This window comes from Calliphora vicina, chromosome 4 (genome assembly GCF_958450345.1).
Source record: "Calliphora vicina chromosome 4, idCalVici1.1, whole genome shotgun sequence".
NCBI classification, from domain to species: Eukaryota; Metazoa; Arthropoda; class Insecta; order Diptera; family Calliphoridae; genus Calliphora; species Calliphora vicina.
In genome coordinates, this window is record NC_088783.1 from 115,417,483 (window position 1) to 115,440,729 (window position 23,247).

The 23,247-nt window shown below is 25.1% G+C and overlaps 1 protein-coding gene across 3 annotated transcripts in view; it reads right to left on the reverse strand.

Annotated features, from left to right (window-relative positions):
• Window positions 1-366: 366 nt before the first annotated feature.
• Window positions 367-23,247, reverse strand: part of Pdfr (Pigment-dispersing factor receptor) — an 87,739-nt gene continuing 64,858 nt past the window's right edge. The window contains exons 3-11 of one of the 3 annotated variants that reach the window (XM_065509171.1): window positions 16,183-17,123; window positions 8,572-8,682; window positions 8,352-8,494; window positions 8,018-8,278; window positions 5,089-5,385; window positions 4,758-5,021; window positions 4,543-4,685; window positions 4,173-4,485; window positions 367-669 (exon numbers count right to left, since the gene is read on the reverse strand). In XM_065509171.1, coding sequence (XP_065365243.1) covers window positions 595-669; window positions 4,173-4,485; window positions 4,543-4,685; window positions 4,758-5,021; window positions 5,089-5,385; window positions 8,018-8,278; window positions 8,352-8,494; window positions 8,572-8,682; window positions 16,183-17,020 — 2,445 coding nt within the window. In that variant the 5' untranslated portion in view covers window positions 17,021-17,123 and the 3' untranslated portion in view covers window positions 367-594. Of the gene's footprint in view, window positions 670-4,080; window positions 4,486-4,542; window positions 4,686-4,757; window positions 5,022-5,088; window positions 5,386-8,017; window positions 8,279-8,351; window positions 8,495-8,571; window positions 8,683-16,182; window positions 17,124-23,247 lie in introns of all 3 variants that reach the window. The other 2 variants (XM_065509173.1, XM_065509172.1) reach the window with 2 other exon arrangements.

The window sequence follows — 23,247 nt, forward strand, 5'->3', positions numbered from 1 at the left end:
TTTTAAATAAAGTTGCCAACTTTATAAAGATAATTAGAAATTTTGTTGATGTGTACACATTTCCTTTATTTAACAAATTATTTTACATATTTATAAAATTGTTGGTCTGTTTTTTTTTATATTTCTAAATTCATAAAATATATTTTATAATAATTAAGCTTTTTTGGTTTAAAAAAATTTTAAATTCGTTTTGATTTTTTCTTGTTTTTTTATTTTGATATTTGTTTATTTTTTTAATGGAATTTTAGTTTAACAAATTATTTTGTTATTTATTTGTATGTATGTAAATAGTTGTTTTGTTCTGTGTGTATATGAATAATTTTTAAGGTGAGTGTAAATAAAATTTTGATTTTTTTTATTAACAATTTATTCCTTCCTGTTTATGTTATTTAGTTTTTAATAAATATGTTAAAATTTACCTTTTTTTAGTTAACGTTTTTATTTATAAAGACAATCCCTGTTTTTATCCTATATTTTTGCAATAATTTAATTCCTTTTTTTTAATGAAAATAAAACTATATTTTCAAAATTCCTTCAGTTTAAGAAAATTTTCTTTAATTTTTTTTTTATTTTTTTTCTATTTTTTATATAAAATTAAGTGAATGTTTCCATTTTAGTTGTCATAAATACATTTGTTGGCTTTTCAGTATTTGTCATCACACATTTGTTCTGCAATCACACAAAAGAAGAGAATGAAACAAACAAAGAATACACAAGAATAAAAAAGTAGACAAAAAAGAGACGAAAAAAAATATTAAATTTTTTAAAAATTTTATTATTATGGAATTTCGCTAAAAAAGAAACATGCTAAGCAAATTTATAGATTAAAAACTAGTTTTTAGTTAAATATAAGCAGCTAATTTAGTCTAAGACATTGAAATTTTCGAAACAACAGGCTGGATTTTTCGGACAAATCATCAAAACTATGCCAGAGCCTACTAGGTAGATGTTTCGATGGCAAAATTATAAGGATTTTAAACGAATGAATTTGTTATTCCAAACAAAATCTAAATATTTTACAAAATTTCTAAAATTTAAATTGTATACATTAAATTTAGTTTTTAATACTAGTTGGCAACTCAACATAAATGAAAATGGAATAAATAAATATTTTTAAATACTAAATAAATATTTTCAATATATTTTGATATATTGAAAGTTATTTCCAAGCAAAATATAAGAAAACCAATTTCTTACACCCAATTTGGCAACGCAGTTTATTTTTTATTTTTACAAAATCCGTGATTTTTCTTAAAAAAGATCTGAACAATTTTCATAAAGTTAAAGCCAATTATTATTTATTAGCTAGACAAATTTATGAAATAAAATTTAACAAAATTTAAAAATTTGTTGGTAACGCGATTTTTTAAAAATGGAAAAAATATATATTTTTCCATAATGAATGGTTAAAACAAATACAGTTAAATTTTCAATAGACAACCTTGAATTTATAAAAAAAAATTGGCAACGCAAAAAATTAAATTTTAAGATTTTTAGCGAAATCTTTAAAAAAAAAATTTTCAAAAATTAAAATTTAAATATTTTATGGAAATATTGGTTTTTTCTTTGGTTATTTCGCTAAGCATTTAAAAATCTAACTTAAAATAAGAAAGATAATGTAAATTCCACAAATTTATATAGAGTTGGCAATGCGATTTTTTGTAAATTCAAATGTTTTTTTGGAAATGTGCGACATTTTCTTGTTTTTTTGGTAGCTAAATAAAATAAATATCATTAAATGAGCAATTTAATTCAGATTCAGTAAATTTATGTAGAGTTGGCAATGCGATATTTTTAAAAATTTAAATATTTTAGGGAAATAAGAGATTTTTCTTAGGTTTTTTGGCTAGGAATTTAAAAAACTAACTGAAAATAAGTAATTCAATAGAAATTTAGTAAATTAATGAATAGTTGGCAATGCGATTTTTTGTAAATTCAAATATTTTATGGAATTGTGAGTTATTTTCTTGATTTTTTGGTAGCTAAAGCTCGACATTTAAATAAATTAACATTATATGAGCAATTTAATTCAGATTCAGTAAATTTATGAAGAGTTGGCAATGCGATATTTTTAAAAATTTAAATGTTTTACGGAAATATGAGATTTTTTCTTAGGTTTTTTGGATAGGTTTTTAAAAAACTAAATTTAAATCAAATTTAGTAAATTTATGAAGAGTTGGCAATGCGAATTTTTTGTAAATTCAAATATTATATGGAATTGTGAGTTATTTTCTTGCTTTTTTGGTATTTAAAGATCGACATTTAAATAAAATAACATTAAATGAGCAATTTAATTCAGATTCAGTAAATTTATGAAGAGTTGGCAATGCGATATTTTCAAAAACTTAAATATTTTAGGGAAATATTAGACTTTTTCTTAGGTTTTTTGGCTAGGAATTAAAAAAACTAACTGAAAATAAGAAATTCAATAGAAATTTAGTAAATTTATGAAGAGTTGGCAAGGCGATTTTTTTGTAAATTTAAATATTTTCTGGAATTGTGAGTTATTTTCTTGATTTTTTGGTAGCTAAAGCTCGATATTTCAATAAATTAACATTAAATGAGCAATTTAATTCAGTTTCAGTAAATTTATGTACAGTTGGCAATGCGATATTTTTAAAAATTTAATTTTTTTTATGGAAACGAGATTTTTTAATAGGCTTTTTTGGCTAGGAGTTTAAAAAACTAACTAAAAATAAGAAATTTAGTAAATTTATGAAGAGTTGGCAATGCGATATTTTTAAAAATTTAAATATTTTATTGAAACATGAGATTTTTTCTTAGGTTTTTTGGCTAGGCCTTTAAAAAACTAAATTTAAATCAAATTTAGTAAATTTATGATGAGTTGGCAATGCGATTTTTTGTAAATTCAAATATTTTATGGAATTGTGAGTTCTTTTCTTGATTTTTTGGTAGCTAAAGCTCGATATTTAAATAAATTAACATTAAATGAGCAATTTAATTCAGTTTCAGTAAATTTATGTACAGTTGGCAATGCGATATTTTTAAAAATTTAATTTTTTTTATGGAAACATTAGATTTTTTCTTAGGTTTTTTGGCTAGGCTTTTAAAAAACTAAATTTAAATCAAATTTAGTAAATTTATGATGAGTTGGCAATGCGATATTTTTAAAAATTTAAATATTTTTGGGAAATATGAGACTTTTTCTTAGGTTATTTTGTTTTTTTGTCAAGGCATTTAAAAAACTAACTTTAAATAAGATATTTAATGGAAACTTGGTAAATCTATGCAGAGTTGGCAATGCGATTTTTTCGTAAATTTAAATATTTTATGGAAATTTTGGCTTTTTTTGGTAGTGAAAGCTCGACATTTAAATAAAATAACATTAAATGAGCAATTTAAATGAAATTTAGAAAATTCATGAAGAGTTGGCAATGCGTTTTTTAAAAAAATTTAATATTTTATGGAGATATTTGATTTTTTCGTGACAAATATTTATCATAATAATTAATGAAGTTTGTTGTCAAGACAATGTTGTCTAAACTAAAAGCACTACAATTTTGTATAACACTAAGAAATGAAGACTATAGCTGATAATTCTTTATCTTGATAACCATTTTTAAGTTTATCATGAGACAAATTTATCAGGTATAAGATGTTTTAATAATTGCTAATATTTCAATATTTCTTGGGGTCCAAAGCGTTAAATTTGAGATATTTATAATGAATGAGAGTTGCCAACTGCAGAATAATTGAAATTAATATAGTTGGCAAGTTTGTTATATAAAAACATAAAAAAAAGTTAAGATCTTTTAAAAAGATTGCTAAAATTTCAATATTTCGCAGGATCCAAAGAGTTGGGATTGTGGTATATATAAAGCTAGGTGTAGCCAACTTCTGTAAGAAAAATACATTACAGCAAATGAGTGAAAATTATAACAAAGTGCTATTTCTAAATTCTAAATTAAAACGTCTCTAGTTAAAAAACCAAAACTAAAAAAAGTATATAAAAAGTTGTGTAAAAAACAATGAAGAGTATTTAAAGCAGTTTAGAGAATTAGAGAGAGAAAAAAGAGAGAGAGTTATAGATAAGAAATAGAGAAATAAAAAATAACTAACAAAAGTAAGCGCAATCTAATTAACTACTGCTCTGACAACTCAAATACAACTGACTCGGGAGGTTCAGATGATGCTGGCGGTACCCTTAGTACCTTTTGGCCCCGGAAACACATAGACAACATCCAATTGTGACGACGAGCATAGCGATGATGTTGCTGTTGAGTGGGCTGGCGGCCAATTGTGTGCAGATTTGTTAGACTACCCACAGCATTATTATTGTTACTTTGTAGGCTGGACAAACGATGATTATGATGATTTAATCCAGCTGACAGACTGCTGGCATTACTGTGCGAGAGCCTGGGACTGATTTGTATCTTAGGATTACTCTTGTTGGCCGTTTGATGAATCACAGTTGAACAGCTGGCCTTGCGGCCATTGAGACGCCTTGAAGAGGGTGATTCGTTTCTAAAAGAATATTCAAAATGGATTCTAAATTGTTAACTTTATAGAGTGATTTCCTACCTTTTATTATCCGGTGCATGATTTTCGGTATCAGGAGCGGTATTATAAGCTGCCGAATACATAGAAGCTCTTTTAGGAACCCATTCAGGATGGCCACGCAATGACATAAAAACTGCCAGACTTTTAAGTAAAACGGCCCGTACCTTAAAGGAAATTCAAAATATTAGATTTTATAATAAAAATCTTTAATATTTTTCCCAGTTTCTCCAACTCACCTCCCCATTTAGGAAACAATAAAGTAAAGCTATAAAAAACCCCTGAAATGTAGTTAGGAAATGTGTCACATACGACCACAAGGCAAATTTCCAGGGTGTCTCTAAAGCTGGTATTAAATACAAGACATTTATGGTGCCCAACAAAGGCAACAAAACAATGGCCGCTCTCACCGCCTTACGCGTCTGCTCAATATCACTCGCCTGACTTTCACGCAACTTCACCACCAACACTCTGATTATATTCAACAGAAAACCAAAGTTTATCTAAAAAAATAAAGAACCCAATTCAAATTAACAATAATTTAAACAAATACAAATTTACCCATCTTACCGTTATCACAATTATACGTGGTCCTTCTAAAATCCAATAGTACGGCGTCAAATTGTAATTCCACCAGCAGTCATGTGTACTGGCCGCATAATAGATGGCCGTACAGGTGGCCCAAATTGCTGTCATTAGTACTGGCATACCCCAGCCCACCATAAAGAATAGTTTATAGGGAAAACGGCCTTGAAACACAGTAACCGTTACCATATTGTGCAGGTACCAGCCCTCAATAAACATCCACATAAACATGGCAGTTTTGGCATATTCCAGCAGAACATAAGAGGCCTCACACCAATACGGCTAATTGGAATGGAAAGTTAAAAAGGATTAAAATATCAAAATGTTAAAAATATAAGAAACATATGTAAGTAAATGAAAGGATAAAATTTCAGTATCAATTTTACATTTAAAGTTTAAAAATTTTAATATTTTTAGAATCGAGGTCATCCATTTGGGGTGGGGGAATTAAAATTTGTTCTACATTTTTCTTTTTATTCCTTTTTTTATATGAAAACTTTTCGGTTTTGGGGGGAAATTTCCTATTTCACCCCCTCTGGATCCGCGCCTGTATTAGCAAATACTGGTTTACACACATCAAGTTTACTTGAGCAAGTCTGTAGTTTATAGAAGTGAGAAGAGAGGAGATTGAAAAGATTTTCCTCTTTTTTCCCTCTCTATCTTCTATAAACTCAAGACTTGCTCAAGTAAACTTAAGATGTGAGACTGGAGACGAGACTAGAGACGAGACTTGAAAGGAGAGTAGAGACAAGACTATAGATGAGATTGTAGACGAGACTAGAGACGAAACTAGAGACGAGACTAGAGACGAGACTAGAGACGAGACTATAGACGAGACTAGAGACGAGAATAGAGACGAAACTAGAGACGAGACTTGAGACGATACTAGAGACGAGACTAGGGACGAGACTAGGGACGAGAATAGAGACGAGACTAGAGACAAGACTAGAGACGAGACTAAAAATGATATTATAGACGAGACTAAACTAGAGACTAGACTAGAGACTAGACTAGATACTGGACTAGAGACTAGACTATTGACTAGACTAGATAATAGCCTAGAGACAAGTCTAGATACTAGTCTAGATACTACTCTAGAGACTAGATTAGAGACTAGACTAGACTAGAGACTAGAGACTAGACTAGAGACTAGACTAGAGACTAGACTATAGACTAGACTATTGACTAGACTAGATAATAGCCTAGAGACTAGTCTAGATACTAGTCTAGATACTACTCTAGAGACTAGATTAGAGACTAGACTAGACTAGAGACTAGAGACTAGACTAGAGACTAGACTAGACTAGATACTAGACTAGAGACTAGACTAGAGACTAGACTATAGACTAGACTAGATACTAGACTAGACTAGATACTAGACTAGATACTAGACTACAGATTAGACTAGAGACTAGACTAGAGACTAGAATAGAGACTAGACTAGATACTAGACTAGAGACTAGTCTGGAGACTAGACTAGAGACTAGACTAGAGACTAGACTATAGACTAGACTAGAGACTAGACTAGAGACTAGACTATAGACTAGACTAGAGACTAGACTATAGACTAGACTAGAGACTAGACTAGAGACTAGACTAGAGACTAGACTAGAGACTAGACTAGAGACTAGACTAGAGACTAGACTAGAGACTAGACTAGAGACTAGACTATAGACTAGACTAGAGACTAGACTAGAGACTAGACTAGAGACTAGACTAGAGACTAGACTAGAGACTAGACTAGAGACTAGACTAGAGACTAGACTAGAGACTAGAGACTAGACTAGAGACTAGACTAGAGGCTAGACTAGAGACTAGACTAGAGACTAGACTAGAGACTAGACTAGAGACTAGACTAGAGACTAGACTAGAGACTAGACTAGAGACTAGACTAGAGACTAGACTAGAGACTAGACTAGAGACTAGACTAGAGACTAGACTAGAGACTAGACTAGAGACTAGACTAGAGACTAGACTAGAGACTAGACTAGAGACTAGACTAGAGACTAGACTAGAGACTAGACTAGAGACTAGACTAGAGACTAGACTAGAGACTAGACTAGAGACTAGACTAGAGACTAGACTAGAGACTAGACTAGAGACTAGACTAGAGACTAGACTAGAGACTAGACTAGAGACTAGACTAGAGACTAGACTAGAGACTAGACTAGAGACTAGACTAGAGACTAGACTAGAGACTAGACTAGAGACTAGACTAGAGACTAGACTAGAGACTAGACTAGAGACTAGACTAGAGACTAGACTAGAGACTAGACTAGAGACTAGACTAGAGACTAGACTAGAGACTAGACTAGAGACTAGACTAGAGACTAGACTAGAGACGAGACGAGAGATGATATTATAGACGAGACTAGAAACGAGAGTAAAGATGATATTATAGACTAGAGTATAGGGAAGACGAGAGACGATACTAGAGACGAGACTAGACGCGAGAGTAGAGACGGAACTAGTGACGAGACTAGAGACGAGACTAAAGACGAGGCTAGAGATTATATTATAGACGACAGTATAGTAAAGACGATACTAGAGATGAGACTAGAAAAGAGATCAGAGACGAAACTAGAGACGAGACTAGAGATGATATTCTAGACGAGAGTATAGACAAGACGAGAAGCGATACTAGAGACTTGACTGGAGATAAAATTATAGACAAGACTAGAGATGAAACTAGAGATGGATCTAGAGACGAGACTTGAGACGAGACTAGAGATGAGATTATAGACGAGACTATAGAGAAGACTAGAGACAAGACTCGAAACAAGAATCAGACAACCGTCCAAAACCTTCGTCTCGTACAGCTTATTTGGGTCAAATGATATACTTTATAGGGTATTATTAAGTCGAGCATTCTTATTTGTTTGTTGATTTTAATTTTCCATTCCATTTTACTCACCGTATTCTCTATGCCCGACAAACTATTGTTGCTGGTGGTCTCCTGGCTATCACGTCGATATGCCTGATCCAAATACAATGTCAAACGTATCACAACTTGCAGCACCATGGCCATAAATAGATTCTTATGTATTTTAGTGCGATTATTGCGTAACGAACGAAAATTACAAAATATAATTAATGAGATAATTAAAGCCACCAGAGACAATATAAGGCCAACGATTTCCAAGGTACGTGTACGTCTTGCTATTTCAAGAACCAGCTAAGAAATAAAATAATTAAATGATATTATGTATATAAATGCAAAAGGGTTTAAAATGATTAGTAAGACTAACCTCTAGATTTGAAACCTTATCCATTAAGGTTTTAACTTCCTGTTTCCAACAGGGATTATAATCAGTCCAGCCAATGGGATTAAGCGTTTCATTCGGTTTACTACCCCAATGGCCATTTAGTTCACATTGACGATGGGCAAATTCTAAAAAGGCAGAAGTAAAGAAATTTTGTTTGTAGATTTTTAAAATAACTAGTTTTAGCTCATAATAAAATACTTACTTTTTGCATCGACACCATGGAAACCTGAAGGACAATTCATACGCGCCAATACACCAGCCGGAGTAGGAGGCCAACACAGATATCTATCCCACACCCAGTTGCAAAATAAACCTGGTCAGTTCAGTTGTTGTTCACATAATAAAAAAGGAGAAGATAATAAAAATTATTCAAGGACAATTAAGCTAAAATTTTAAGAACTAAAGTAGGTTCGGTTTAGCAATAAAATAAGATTAAATATATTTAATGATTTCGAAATAAATTTTGAGAAATGTGAAACGTAAATAAACAATTTTTATAATGACCAAAGATGTAAAGATTAAATTACTTGATTAAAACAATCCCCTCTCCCCAACTAAGAACTTTTCTTTACAATTAAAGAAATTCACAATGCTGTTCTTTTTATTAATCTTTAATATCTTTAAGTGGAATTTCCATTTACATTCATGTTTCAATCATTCAAACCCAGGGTAAAAATATTTGGGTCAATGATCAAATGTAAACAATAAAATAAAAACCATAAAGCAACAATTTTCCTTTTAAAGTGCTTCTACCACCACCCGCAACTGCTGTTAAACATGTTTAAAAGGCTCAATATTTTAAAAGCAAAGCAGAGATTTTAAATCAATCAAAGTAATGAAAGAAAATTTTCTACAAAAATCTATTTTTAAAACGGTTTTTAATATTTAACTTGATTACTTTAGGTAAATAATATAAAAAAATAAATTTAAAACATTTTAAAGGCAATTTACTACAAAATTTCAATTGTTTACATTGTTGACATGATGTAAACAATTGAAAATTTGGCAATTGAACCACAGTTTTGATAATTTTTAAACATAATATGGCAAATTACACCAGAACTCTAGTTATTTACATTGTTTACCTGATGTAAACAATTGAAAAAATTCATAAATTTAAACAAATATTTGTTTTATTACATTTTCAAAACAATTTACAGCAAAATTTCAATTGTTTACATTGTTGACATGATGTAAACAATTAAAAATAATGGAAATAAAAACTGAATTTATAAGTTTTGTATGTAAATGAGGCTTAAAAACAAAGTAAATTAATTCTTTACATTGTTGACACTATGTAAACAATTGAAAATCTTTTAATAAAACCACAATTTTGATAATTTTTAAAGGCGAAATGGAAAATAAAATATAAACTCTAATTATTTACATTGTTTACATGATGTAAACAATTGAAAAAATTCATAAGTTTACATAAATATTTATTTTATTACATTTTCAAAACAATTTACAGCAAAATTTCAATTGTTTACATTATTGACATGATGTAAACAATCAAAAATAATGGAAACCTGAAACAAATGTATAAGTTTTGTATGTAAATGAGGCTTAAAAACAAAGAAAATCAATTCTTTACATTGTTTACACTATGTAAACAATTGAAAATTTGGCAATTGAATCACAATTTTGATAATTATTAAACATAATATGGCAAATTAGACCGGAACTCTAGTTATTTACATTGTTTACCTGATGTAAACAATTGAAAAAATGCTTAAGTTCAAATAAATATTCGTTTTATTACATTTTCAAAACAATTTCCAGCAAAATTTCAATTGTTTACATTGTTGACATTATGTAAACAATTAAAAATAATGGAAACCTGAAACAAATTTATAAGTTTTGTATGTAAATGTGGCTTAAAAACAAAGAAAATTAATTCTTTACATTGTTGACATCATGTAAACAATTGAAAATCTTTTAATAAAACCACAATTTTGATAATTTTTAAAGGCAAAATAGAAAATTAAACAAAAACTCTAATTATTTACATTGCTTACATGATGTAAACAATTGAAAAAATTCTTAAATTTAAAAAAAAAAAATTTTTTTTACATTTTCAAAACAATTTACAGCAAAATTTCAATTGTTTACATTGTTGACATGATGTAAACAATTAAAAATAATGGAAACCTGAAACAAATTTATAAGTTTTGTATGTAAATGAGGCTTAAAAACAAAGAAAATTAATTCTTTACATTGTTGACATCATGTAAACAATTGAAAATCTTGTAATAAAACCACAATTTTGATAATTTTTAAATGCAAAATAGAAAATTAAACAAAAACTCTAATTATTTACATTGTTTACATGATGTAAACAATTGAAAAAATTCATAAATTTAAACAAATATTTGTTTTATTACATTTTCAAAAGAATTTTCTACAAAATTTCAATTGTTTACATTGTTGACATGATGTAAACAATTAAAAATAATGGAAACCTGAAACAAATTTATAAGTTTTATATGTAAATGAGGCTTAAAAACAAAGAAAATTAATTCTTTACATTGTTGACACTATGTAAACAATTGAAAATTTGGCAATTGAATCACATTTTTGATCATTTTTAAACGCAAAATGGCAAATTAAACAAAAACTCTAATTATTTACATTGTTTACCTGATGTAAACAATTGAAAAATTATTAAATTTAAACAAATATTTGTTTTATTACATTTTCAAAACAATTTACACAAAAATTTCAATGTTTTACATTATTGACATGATGTAAATAATTAAAAATAATGGAAATCAAAAGCAAATTTTTTTTATAGGTAAATGAGGCTTGAAAACAAAGAAAATTAATTCTTTACATTGTTGACATCATGTAAACAATTGAAAATCTTGTAATAAAACCACAATTTTGATAATTTTTAAAGGCAAACTAGAAAATTAAACAAAAACTCTAATTATTTACATTGTTTACCTGATGTCAACAATTGAAAAAATTCATAAATTTTAACAAATATTTGTTTTATTACATTTTCAAAACAATTTATAGCAAAATTTCAATTGTTTACATTGTTGACATGATGTAAACAATTAAAAATAATGGAAACCTGAAACAAATTTATAAGTTTTGTATGTAAATGAGGCTTAAAAACAAAGAAAATTAATTCTTTACATTGTTGACACTATGTAAACAATTGAAAATCTGGCAATTGAATTACATTTTTGATAATTTTTAAAGGCAAAATAGAAAATTAAACAAAAACTCTAATTATTTACATTGTTTACATGATGTAAACAATTGAAAAAATTCTTAAATTTTAACAAATTTTTTTTTATTACATTTTTAAAATAATTTAAATCAAAATTTCAATTGTTTACATTGTTGACATGATGTAAACAATTAAAAATAATGGAAATCAAAACTGAATTTATAAGTATTGTATGTAAATGAGGCTTAAAAACAAAGAAAATTAATTCTTTACATTGTTGACATCATGTAAACAATTGAATATCTTTTAATAAAACCACAATTTTGATAATTCTTAAAGGCAAAATAGAAAATTAAACAAAAACTCTAATTATTTACATTGTTTACATGATGTAAACAATTGAAAAAATTCATAAATTTTAACAAATATTTGTTTTATTACATTTTCAAAACAATTTACAGCAAAATTTCAATTGTTTACATTGTTGACATGATGTAAACAATTAAAAATATTGAAAACCTGAAACAAATTTATAAGTTTTGTATGTAAATGAGGCTTGAAAACAAAGAAAATTAATTCTTTACATTGTTGACATTATGTAAACAATTGAAAATCTGGCAATTGAATCACATTTTTGATAATTTTTAAACATAATATGGCAAATTAGACCGGTATTCTAGTTATTTACATTGTTTACCTGATGTAAACAATTGAAAAAATTCATAAATTTAAACGAATATTTGTTTTATTACATTTTCAAAATAATTTACTGCAAAATTTCAATTGTTTACATTGTTGACATGATGTAAACAATTAAAAATAATGGAAACCTGAAACAAATTTATAAGTTTTAGATGAATTAAACGCATAAAAAAGAATATTCATTATATATTCCAATGGTTCACATCATGTAAACAAACAAATAAATTTAATTTTGTTGAAAAATGTATAAAATTAATAAAGTAAAGTATTTAAAAATTGTTTAATTTTCTTCAATTTAAACCCTGTTAAAGATGACATTTCCTCTTCCAGTGAAAAACATTTAAGTTCAAACAAAAATGTCGCTAATATTTTATTTCGTAAAAATAGCTAAAGGAAAAGTTGTCACGAACACATTTTATTCTAATGAAATCATTTAAAAATCATTTAAAATTTAAATTACTGTCTCTCTGAGAGGTTTTCTTTCACACATTAATCATACGTCTTTGATGGCCTTAATTGCCAACACATGTTGTGGTGTCTGGTTGACTGAACTTCTTCAGTTCTGCTAAGTTTTCTTTTTTGTTGTTCACTTCATGGTTTAATTTTGCTTGCATTTAACCCGGTACAAGCACCTTTTGACAGCTGACATTATGGGTTTGAATTTGAGCTTCCTTCCCACCACTGTTCAACGGTTATAAAATTGATGTTAAATGTTTTATTTTTCCTACTTTTCTATACTAATTGAATGTGCAGTTTGGCGTGTAAGTGTTATTAAAAAACATAAAAAGGAAAGGTTGTTGAATCAAAATCAGCATCAGGAGGGAGCTTTAATTGCGCTCAGTTTAAATTTCTAGTCTCATTAAACTAGCACAATAATTAACACAAATTTTTATTACAAAAGTTTTTTAATATTTCCTTAAGGTTTTAGCATAACCAGTTAGAGGGTAATAGGAAAAGGAAGAGGTGTGGCTAAGGATAAAATATGGAAAATTTCTTACATTTAAATTATTAGCAAAAAAAAAATAAAAAAATTGTTAAAACTTGTCAGAATATATAGCATAAACCTGAATAATTGTAAAAACATATAAATTTTTCACTTTAAAAAATAGTAGTAGAAATACTACTTTTTTAAAAAGTATTAATTCACTGCTTTTTTGTATGGATTATAATTGTTAAGAAAATAAACATTAAATTTATATAATTTTTTTATAAAAATTTTGTTAAATAGTACTAAATTATATAGTACTTTTTTTAAAAAAGTAGTAGAAAATATTTTATTTATATTAGAATATAATAAGTAAGCTCATGCGATATGAAAAATATAATTTTTAACAAATTTTAAAATAGTAGTAGAAATACTACTTTTTTAAGAAACTTTAAAATTTGACTTTTTTAACTGGAATATAATTGTTAATGAAAAATATTTGCAAAAAGTAGTAAAATTAGCTACTAATTTTTTAAAAAAAAGTAGTAGATTTTGTGAAATTTGTCATGAAATATATTAAAAATATACTTTTGAAATTTATGTTGTCCAATTAGTAGTGAATTGTCTACTACTTTTTTTAAAAAAAAGTACTAAAAAAATATATATTTTCTAGTTATAATATTTCATTAAAGAAATACTTTTAAATGCATTTTAAAAATATACGTTTTAACAATTTTAAAAATAGTAGTAGAAATACTACTTTTTTAAAAAGTATAATATTTTGAATTTTTTAGCAAAGAATCTTAATTTTCTTAAAATTAGCTCTAATAATTTATAAATTTTTCTTGGCAATTTCGCAATTAGTAGTAAATTTTCTACTACTTTTTATCAAAAAGTACTAAAAATAATATTTTTTTGTAACCATTGTATTTCTCTCAAAAAGTACTTTCAAATACATTTTAAAAATATCAGTTTTATCAATTTTAAAAATAGTAGTAGATTTACTACTTTTTTAAAAAGTATTAAATTTAAGCATTTTTAGCGCATAATCTTAAAGTTAAGAAAATTAGCTTAAATAATTTATAAATTTTTCTTGGCAATTTAGCAATTAGTATTAAATTTTCTACTACTTTTTAACAAAAATTAATAAAAAAAATATTTCTTTTGTAAGCATTGGATTCCTCTCAAAAAATACTTTCAAATGCCATTTAAAAATATCAGTTTTATCAATTTTAAAAATAGTAGTAGAAATACTACTTTTTTAAAAAGTATTAAATTTAAGCATTTTTAGCGCATAATCTTAAAGTTAAGAAAATTAACTTAAATAATTTATAAATTTTTCTTGGCAATTTCCCAATTAGTAGTAAATTTTCTACTACTTTTTAACAAAAAGTACTAAAAAAATATTTCTTTTGTATGCATTGGATTCCTCTCAAAAAATACTTTTAAATTCATTTTAAAAATATTTGTTTTATCAATTTTGAAAATAGTAGTAGATTTACTACTTTTTTAAAAAGTATAATATTTTGAAATTTTTACCAAAGAATTTTAATTTTCTTGAAATTAGCTTAAAGAATTTATAAATTTTTCTTGGCAATTTCGCAATTAGTAGTAAATTTTCTACTACTTTTTATCAAAAAGTACTAAAAAAATATTTTTTTGCAAGCATTGGATTCCTCTTAAAAAATACTTTCAAATGCATTTTAAAAATATCAGTTTTATCAATTTTAAAAATAGTAGTAGAAATACTACTTTTTAAAAAACTATTAAATTTAAGCATTTTTAGCGCATAATCTTAAAGTTAAGAAAATTAACATAAATAATTTAAAAATTTTTCTTGGCAATTTCCCAATTAGTAGTAAATTTTCTACTACTTTTTAACAAAAAGTAATAAAAAAAATATTTTTTTGTAACCATTGTATTTCTCTCAAAAAATACTTTCAAATGCATTTTAAAAATATCTGTTTTATGAATTTTGAAAATAGTAGTAGATTTACTACTTTTTTAAAAAGTATTAAATTTAAGCATTTTTAGTTCATAATCTTAATATTCAGGAAATAAGCTTTAATAATTTATAAATTTTTCTTGGCAATTTTCCAATTAGTAGTAAATTTTCTACTACTTTTTAACAAAAAGTACTAAAATAATATTTCTTTTGTAACCTTTGTATTCCTCTTAAAAAATACTTTCAAATGCATTTTAAAAATATCTGTTTTATCAATTTTAAAAATAGTAGTAGAAATACTACTTTTTTAAAAAGTATTTAATTTAAGCATTTTTAGCGCATAATCTTAAAGTTAAGAAAATTAGCTTAAATAATTTATAAATATTTTTTGGCAATTTCGCAATTAGTAGTAAATTTTCTACTACTTTTTATCAAAAAGTACTAAAAAAAATATTTTTTTATAACCATTGCATTTCTCTCAAAAAATACTTTCAAATGCATTTTAAAAATATCTGTTTTATCAATTTTGAAAATAGTAGTAGATTTACTACTTTTTTAAAAAGTAATTAATTTATGCATTTTTAGCGCATAATCTTAAAGTTAAGAAAATTAGCTTAAATAATTTATAATTTTTTTTTGCAATTTCGCAATTAGTAGTAAATTTTCTACTACTTTTTATCAAAAAGTACTAAAAAAAATATTTTTTTATAACCATTGCATTTCTCTCTAAAAGTACTTTTAAATGCATTTTAGAAATATTTGTTTTATCAATTTTGAAAATAGTAGTAGATTTACTACTTTTTTAAAAAGTATTAAATTTAAGTATTTTTAGCGCATAATCTTAAAGTTCAGGAAATAAGCTTTAAGAATTTTAAATTTTTTCTCAATTTTTTTTAAAATTAGTAGTAAATGGTCTACTACTTCTTTTTAAAAATAGTAGTAAAAAACTACTTTTTAGAAAATTTTAAGTTTTAGCCATTTTTTTTTCATAAAGATGATGTTGCTTGCCTATTTTTGTTTTATAATCTGTGCCTTTATGGAATTTTGTTTCAGAACTTACCTGGTTGCGGTTGTGTATAGTTGGCAAATAGAGCTGAACAATTTTCGTAACTATTAATTGCTATACTAGGATATGTTATACTAGGTGCTATTGTTGCATTTGTTGTTATTGTTGCTATTTCTGCTGCTGCTGTTGTTGTGGTGTTAGTGGGCGTTGTAGTTGTCGCATTTAGAAACTCATTTAAGTGGGTCATTGTTGTTACTATCACGTTGCTGTTATGTTCATCTAAATTATTGTTGTCTATTGGTGTTGCTGCTGTTGTTGATGTTGTTGTTGCTGCAGCTGCTATGTGGGCTAGATTACTATTGTTATTGTAGGTGGAATTATGTAAAATTTCAGAGGTCATTGTAGTTGCTATTCTAGACAAAGTTGACATGGCCGTAGCTAAAGGACTTTCGTTTGCTGGCAATTGTGTCAAATTTGTATCGGTATCATACGTATTTGCTTCATTAGTTGGCATATCATCAGTGTCAGTAGTTTTATTTTGAAAATACATGTACAAGACTTTGGTAACATTGGAACGTATCGATGTAATTGTGGCCGATAAATTATTGTCCGCCATTGCTGTGTATTCAGTTTTAGACACAACATCATTCCCATTAACTGCATAGTCAACATCATCATGGACTATAGCGTCATCATGGCTATTATCGATATTTTTATTGATGTCCGTATTGGCGTTTCTTTTGAGAAGAAATTTCACTGTTGCTGATGCTGTTTCACGTAAAATTTTGTCCAGATTTAAATCATTGTTGTTCATTTGTATTTCAACTGCTGCTGATGCTGTTGAATTGTCACTAATTCCATTGAGAGTGTCTGCTGAAAATGCCATTGTCATGTTGTTTGTAACATTTGGACAAATTAAAATGCGAGTTGGCTTTTATACGTTTTTGTTGCTGTTGTTGGTGGGTAGTTGGGAGGAAAGTCCAGAAAGGTAGGAGCTAAAAGTAATTGAAACGAATTTTAAATTAGTATTTACAAATACAGCACTAATGCAATTTTTGGAAATTTTAAAAATAGTAGTAAAAACTACTTTTTAAAAATGCTTTAAATTTTAAATAAACTAAATTAAAAAATTTAAATAATTGTTCTCAACATTTGCTTTGAAAAGATATAATATTTTTAAAATAAATATTCCAAAAAGTAGTAAAAAATTTAATACTTTTTTGCAAAAAGTAGTAAATTTTAAAAAAAATTTTAAAATAATTTCAAAAATATAAAAATTTTATAATTTTAAAATAGTAGTAGAAATACTACTTTTTTAATATAGTATGGAATTCATTACTTTTTTTTTAAATATGTCTAAGTAAAATTCAAGCTTTAAGAAATTAATTTTTTTAACAAAAAATTTCTAAAAATAAGCAAATTAGCTACTACTTTTTTACGAAAAGTAGTAAATTTTATAAAAAATCTAAAGACATTTATTTAATATGCCATAAAAATTTCAAAAACATCTTTATTTTTCATTTTCAAAATAGTAGTAGAAATACTACTTTTTTAAAAAAGTATGGAATTAACTACTTTTTTATACAGAATATGTTTAAATAAAATTTATGCCTTAAGAAAATCTAATTTTTTTACAAAAATTTTAAATTAGCTACTACTTTTTTACAAAAAGTTAAAATTTTAAAAAAATTTGTTATAGAATATATTCAATGTGGAAAATATATTTCAAAAAGATTATTATTTTTCAATTTTAAAATAGTAGTAGAAATACTACTTTTTTAAAAAATTATGGAATTAACTACTTTTTTATACAGAATATGTTTAAATAAAATTTATCCCTTAAAAAAATCTAATTTTTTTACAAAAATTTTAAATTTGCTACTACTTTTTTACAAAAAGTTAAAATTTTAAAAAAATTTGTTATAGAATATATTCAATGTGGAAAATATATTTCAAAAAGATTATTATTTTTCATTTTTAAAATAGTAGTAGAAATACTACTTTTTTAAAAAAGTATGGAATTAACTACTTTTTTATACAGAATAGGTTTAAAAAAATTTATGCCTAAAGAAAATCTATTTTTTTTACAAAAAATTTGCAAAAGTTTTAAATTAGCTACTACTTTTTTACAAAAAGTTAAAATTTTAAAAAAATTAGTTATAGAATATATTTAATGTGAAAAATGTATTTCAAAAAGATCATTAGTTTTCAATTTTAAAATAGTAGTAGAAATACTACTTTTTTAAAAAAGTATGGAATTCATTAATTTTTTGTTCATAATATTTTTGAACAATATTTAAATTATAATAAAATAATATTTTTTGTATAATATTTTGTAAAAAGTAGTAAATGAGATACTACTTTTTTGAAAAATGTAGTAAATGTTGGAAAATTTCTAATGAAATTTATTTAATATAAAATAGTGATTTCAAAAACATGAAAATTTTTTGATTTTGAAATAGTAGTAGATTTACTACTTTTTTAAAAAAGTATTAATTTTAATAGTTTTTGTTATGGAATGTGATGGCTAAAAATTTTTACTGTAAGAAAATAATATTTCTTTTATACATTTTCTAAAAAAGTAGTAAATTATTTAGTACTCTTTTACAAAAGGTATTAAAAAATTGAAAAATTTTGTTATAAAATATTAAAGAAGTTTAATTGATTTTGAAAATATAAATTTTAACAATTTTAAAAATAGTAGTAGAAATGCAGCATTTTTCATTAATTTTCTAAAATGTAGTAAATTATTTGATATTTTTAACTATTAAACTTTTCTTGGTAAACCATCTAAACATTAAGCGGCCTTTTACGCCTTTCTAAGTAATTAACTATTTATGAATTTTGTTTTTATTTGAATGGCAAATAGTTGAAAAAACCAAATAGCATTTAGCCTTAAACTGCATAAAAAATTTTGGCGAAAAAAGACAGCAGCAACAAAAAGTGGTTTATGAAATTGGAATCGCTGATAATCCAAATGAAAATATATGTATGAATAAACCAAAAATACATCAACCACAAAAAGTAAGTGAAAAAAAAACTGAAAATCTGCATTTAATAAATCTCTTAGGGAGGAGCAAAACAGACAAAAAATAGCTTTTTAACTATAAATAAAGCCAGCAACACAGGCCTAAATGTAGGCTACTATTTGGTTAAACTACTCCAAAAACTAAAGTCTACTTTAAGGCTTTATGGAAATTAAAATGTTTAATATATCCTTCAATATTTGCTGAACTGCAAAACTTTCTCTTGTATTTCAATTGTATTGCATTTATTACCATAAAATCTATAGCCTACTTTAAGGATCCATGGAAAATCAAATCTTCCAGATTTATTTAAACTACAACAACAATTCGCCTTAAACATCTGTTAAACTACTTGCATGAGATTTTCCTTCACTAAAATCCTCTAAAAAAAAAGAAATAAACAAAATCAAATCACACAACTCTTGCATAAAAGACCCCTTCAGCTAAGAGAAAAAAAAAACAAAACTGCAAACGAAAAATATTCATTGAATAAAATTGTGTGTGTATGAGTTACAATTTGTACGTGTTTGTCTGTCTGTCTGTGTTTGTATGTGCGTGTTTATTTCTTATTTTCATTCTGTTTGCACCCACTTAAAACGCCAAAAGCTTTAGTAGTTCCGCATTTTATTTTTATTTAATTTTTTTTTCCATCAAGCCAAGTAGTTGTTACAGCAACTGCGAGCATATTCAAGTCAAACGACCTGATTTTGTTTTTATATTCAATTTTATTTTTGGAGGCAGTGGGAAAAAAGGGGTGGAAAACTTTAAATCACAATGCTGAGAAAACAAGATAAAATATATCGATAATTGAATAAAAAAAATCTTAAACGGAATTACAAACATTTATTATAGAATCTCGTTTTTTCGAAATTCAAAAGCAGTAAATTTGTTTTAATTGTTTACGGTTAATATGAAACAGGGATTTATGAATAAATTTTAAAAAAAAATTATGTAATTCATACTTTTTTCTATAGAATATGTTAAAACTAAATTTAGTTACTTTTAGAAAATAATATTTTTTTATTCATATTTTAAAAAGGTGGTAAATAGCTACTACTTTTTTACAAAAAGTATAAAATTTTTAAAAATTTGTAAAAGAATTTATTTAGTTTACAATTGTGATTTCAAAACCACACATTTTTTTTAATTTTAAAATAGTAGTAGAAATACTACTTTTTTAAAAAAGTATGGAATTTAATACTTTTTTGTACGGAATATATTTAAGAAAAATTCATGATTTCATAAAATAATATCTTTTATAAAAATTTTTGCAAAATAGTAATAAATTAGCTACTAATTTTTTACAAAAAGTAGTAAATTTTTTAAAAAAAAATTTTATGAAATTTGTTATCAAATAATGATTCCAAAAACATTTTTAGTTTTCAATTTTAAAATAGTAGTAGAAATACTACTTTTTTAAAAAAGTATGGAATTTAATACTTTTTTGTTCGGAATACTTTTAAGAAAAATTCATGCTTTCATAAAATAATATTTTTTATAAAAATTTTTGCAAAATAGTAGTAAATTGCTACTACTTTTTTAGTAAATTGCTACTACTTTTTTATAAAAAGTAGTAAATTTTATAAAATTATTTATGGAATGTAAAATAAATGATTAGGTGATTTTGAAATAGTAAATTTTATAAAATTATTTATGGAATGTAAAATAAATGAATAGGTGATTTTGAAAATATGATTTTTAGTCCCTTTGAATAAAGTAGTATTTCTACTACTTTTTTAAAAAGTTGATAATTTTCTACTTTTAGATGTTGAATATAATTATTTATACATATAATCAGTTTTTAAGTAATAAATTTAAAAAGTTTACACAACTGTCTTTATATCCATCCATTTGTTGATTTTGTATTTCTCTGCTTTAATACTGAATCAACAACATTTTTGGACAAATGCTAAAGCTATAAAAATACCTTAGAGACATGATGAAATATTAATCATTTGCTTTAATGTAAAAAACTAACAATTTTCACTGAGAAAATAACAGATAATTATTCACGCCTTTTGAATGTCAACTGCTGTCGACATCTCTCGTCCATGGCAGTGATAATTTACTATAGAAAAGAATGCCATCATTTACACAATTGACTTGTGCAACACTTTGCAATAAGACGACCATCTTATTCAATATATTCTTGCTATTTTGTTTCCAACATCTTTCCACTTAATTTTAGTACAATGGCAACATATGGCCTGTTACATTGAAAACTTGCACAATTTTTATTCCTTTTGTTTACCTACTTAAAGCGATTTAGTTCTAATGAATTTTCCTGGCAATATAAAGGTCATGCTTTAATGTATACAATTAGGCGATGACACTTATCCAGATATACAGTGAAACTCTCACTCACACCTTCTAAAGATTACGAACATGTCATAGGATAAATAAAACGTGAATTAAGTATAATGAAAAGTAAACTAAGAAACGAAAAGGGGAGTAAAAAAAATAACAAAATTATAAAATCAGCTTATTTCTATACTTAAAACCACAAAATACTTTGAAAGTCTTAATAAACATGATTATACAACAGCAGAAATTTAATTACTAGTTTATTATTTTAAGAATAAAGCAATAAATAAGGAGAAGAAAAAATTAGCTGGAAGTCATGAAAAAAAATAATAATAATTATTAAAACGCCCCCAAGTAGATTGCAATATGAATTTAAGGTGAAAAAAAATATATATCGATATGTATTAATTCAAGAGAAAAAATGTTTTATTAATAAGTAATACATTTTATATAACGTTTTTAACAAATTCCATACTTTGGAAAAAAGTAGTATTTATACTACTATTTTTAAAATTAATATACATTATATTTTTAAAATCACTTGAACAGTTTTATTACATATCCACAAAAATTTATCAAAATTTACTACTTTTTGTAAAAGGGTAGTAGATAATTTTCTTTTTTTTTTGGAAAAATTTAAAAAAATATTATTTTATTAAGCATGAATTTTTCTTAAAAGTATTCCGAACAAAAAAAGTATTGAATTCCATACTTTTATAAAAAAGTAGTATTTTTACTACTATTTTATAATTGAAAAATAAAAATGTTTTTGGAATCACTAATTCCTACCAAATAAATTCTACTAAAAATTTAGCAAAATTTACTACTTTTTGTAAAAAAGTAGTAGCTAATTTACTACTAATTCGCAAAAATTTTTATAAAAAATATTATTTTATGAAAGAATGAATTTTTCTTAAATATATTCGGTACAAAAAAGTATTAAATTCCATACTTTTTTAAAAAAGTAGTATTTCTACTACTATTTTATAATTAAAAAATAAAAATGTTTTTGGAATCAGTAATTCATACCAAATAAATTATACTAATAATTTAGCAAAATTTACTACTTTTTGTAAAAAAGTAGTAGCTATTTTACTACTAATTCGCAAAAATTTTTATAAAAAATATTATTTTATGAAAGCATGAATTTTTCTTAAAAATATTCCGAACAAAAAAGTATTGAATTCCATGCTTTTTTAAAAAAGTAGTATTTCTACTACTATTTTATAATTGAAAATTAAAAATGTTTTTGGAATCACTAATTCATACCAGATAAATTCTACTAAAAATTTAGCAAAATTTACTATTTTTTGTAAAAAAGTAGTAGCTAATTTACTACTAATTCGCAAAAATTTATATAAAAAATATTATTTTATTAAAGCATGCATTTTTCTTAAAAATATTCCGAACAAAAAAATATTGAATTTCATACTTTTTTAAAAAAGTAGTATTTTTACTACTATTTTATAGTTGAAAAATAAAAATGTTTTTGGAATCACTAATTTATACCAAATAAATTCTACTAAAAATTTAGCAAAATTTACTACTTTTTGTAAAAAAGTAGTAGCTAATTTACTACTATTTTGTAAAAATTTTTATAAAAAATATTCTTTTATGAAAGCATGAATTTTTCGTAAAAATATTCCGAACAAAAAAGTATTGAATTCCATGATTTTTTAAAAAAGTAGTATTTCTACTACTATTTTATAATTGAAAAATAAAAATGTTTTTGGAATCACTAATTCATACCAGATAAATTCTACTAAAAATTTAACAAAATTTACTACTT